Genomic DNA, 379 nt, shown 5'->3' on the forward strand with positions numbered 1-379 from the left:
TCAGAAGCAGGCACAGGCCGCCCAGCTGACTCAGGCTACCCAAGGAGCACAGGCTGCAGCCTTCGCCGAGTCCTCGCTGGCCGGACAGGCGTCTCAGGCTGTGCAGGCTGCTAAGCTGGCTGCCTCGTCGGCCTCGTCTCTGGCCTCCAACCTGGCCCATCTGAGTTCCGAGGCCAGCGGCCTGGCGTCTCAGGCTGTCAACAGTCTCAACGACATTGAGTCGGTTCTTTCCGCTCAGGAAGCCATGGCCTGGCAGGCTCAGCAGGCGGCCAACTCACTGGGCCAGCAACAGAGTGTCGCCCTCAACGACCTGCAGTCGGCGCTCGCAGCAGCAGCGCAGGCCCAAGCAGCCGCCAGCAAGGCCCAAGCCAAGGCCAAG

General features: G+C 65.7%; 1 protein-coding gene across 1 annotated transcript in view; it reads left to right on the forward strand.

Annotated features, from left to right (window-relative positions):
* Positions 1-379, forward strand: part of LOC119593566 — a 2,250-nt gene that overhangs the window by 674 nt on the left and 1,197 nt on the right. Inside the window, exon 3 of the mRNA XM_037942524.1 lies at positions 1-373. This exon is cut by the window's left edge and continues 365 nt beyond it. Within this exon, the coding sequence (XP_037798452.1) occupies positions 1-373 (373 nt within the window). The remainder of the gene's footprint in view (positions 374-379) is intronic.

Source organism: Penaeus monodon, chromosome 32 (genome assembly GCF_015228065.2).
Source record: "Penaeus monodon isolate SGIC_2016 chromosome 32, NSTDA_Pmon_1, whole genome shotgun sequence".
In the NCBI taxonomy this organism is placed as follows: Eukaryota; Metazoa; Arthropoda; class Malacostraca; order Decapoda; family Penaeidae; genus Penaeus; species Penaeus monodon.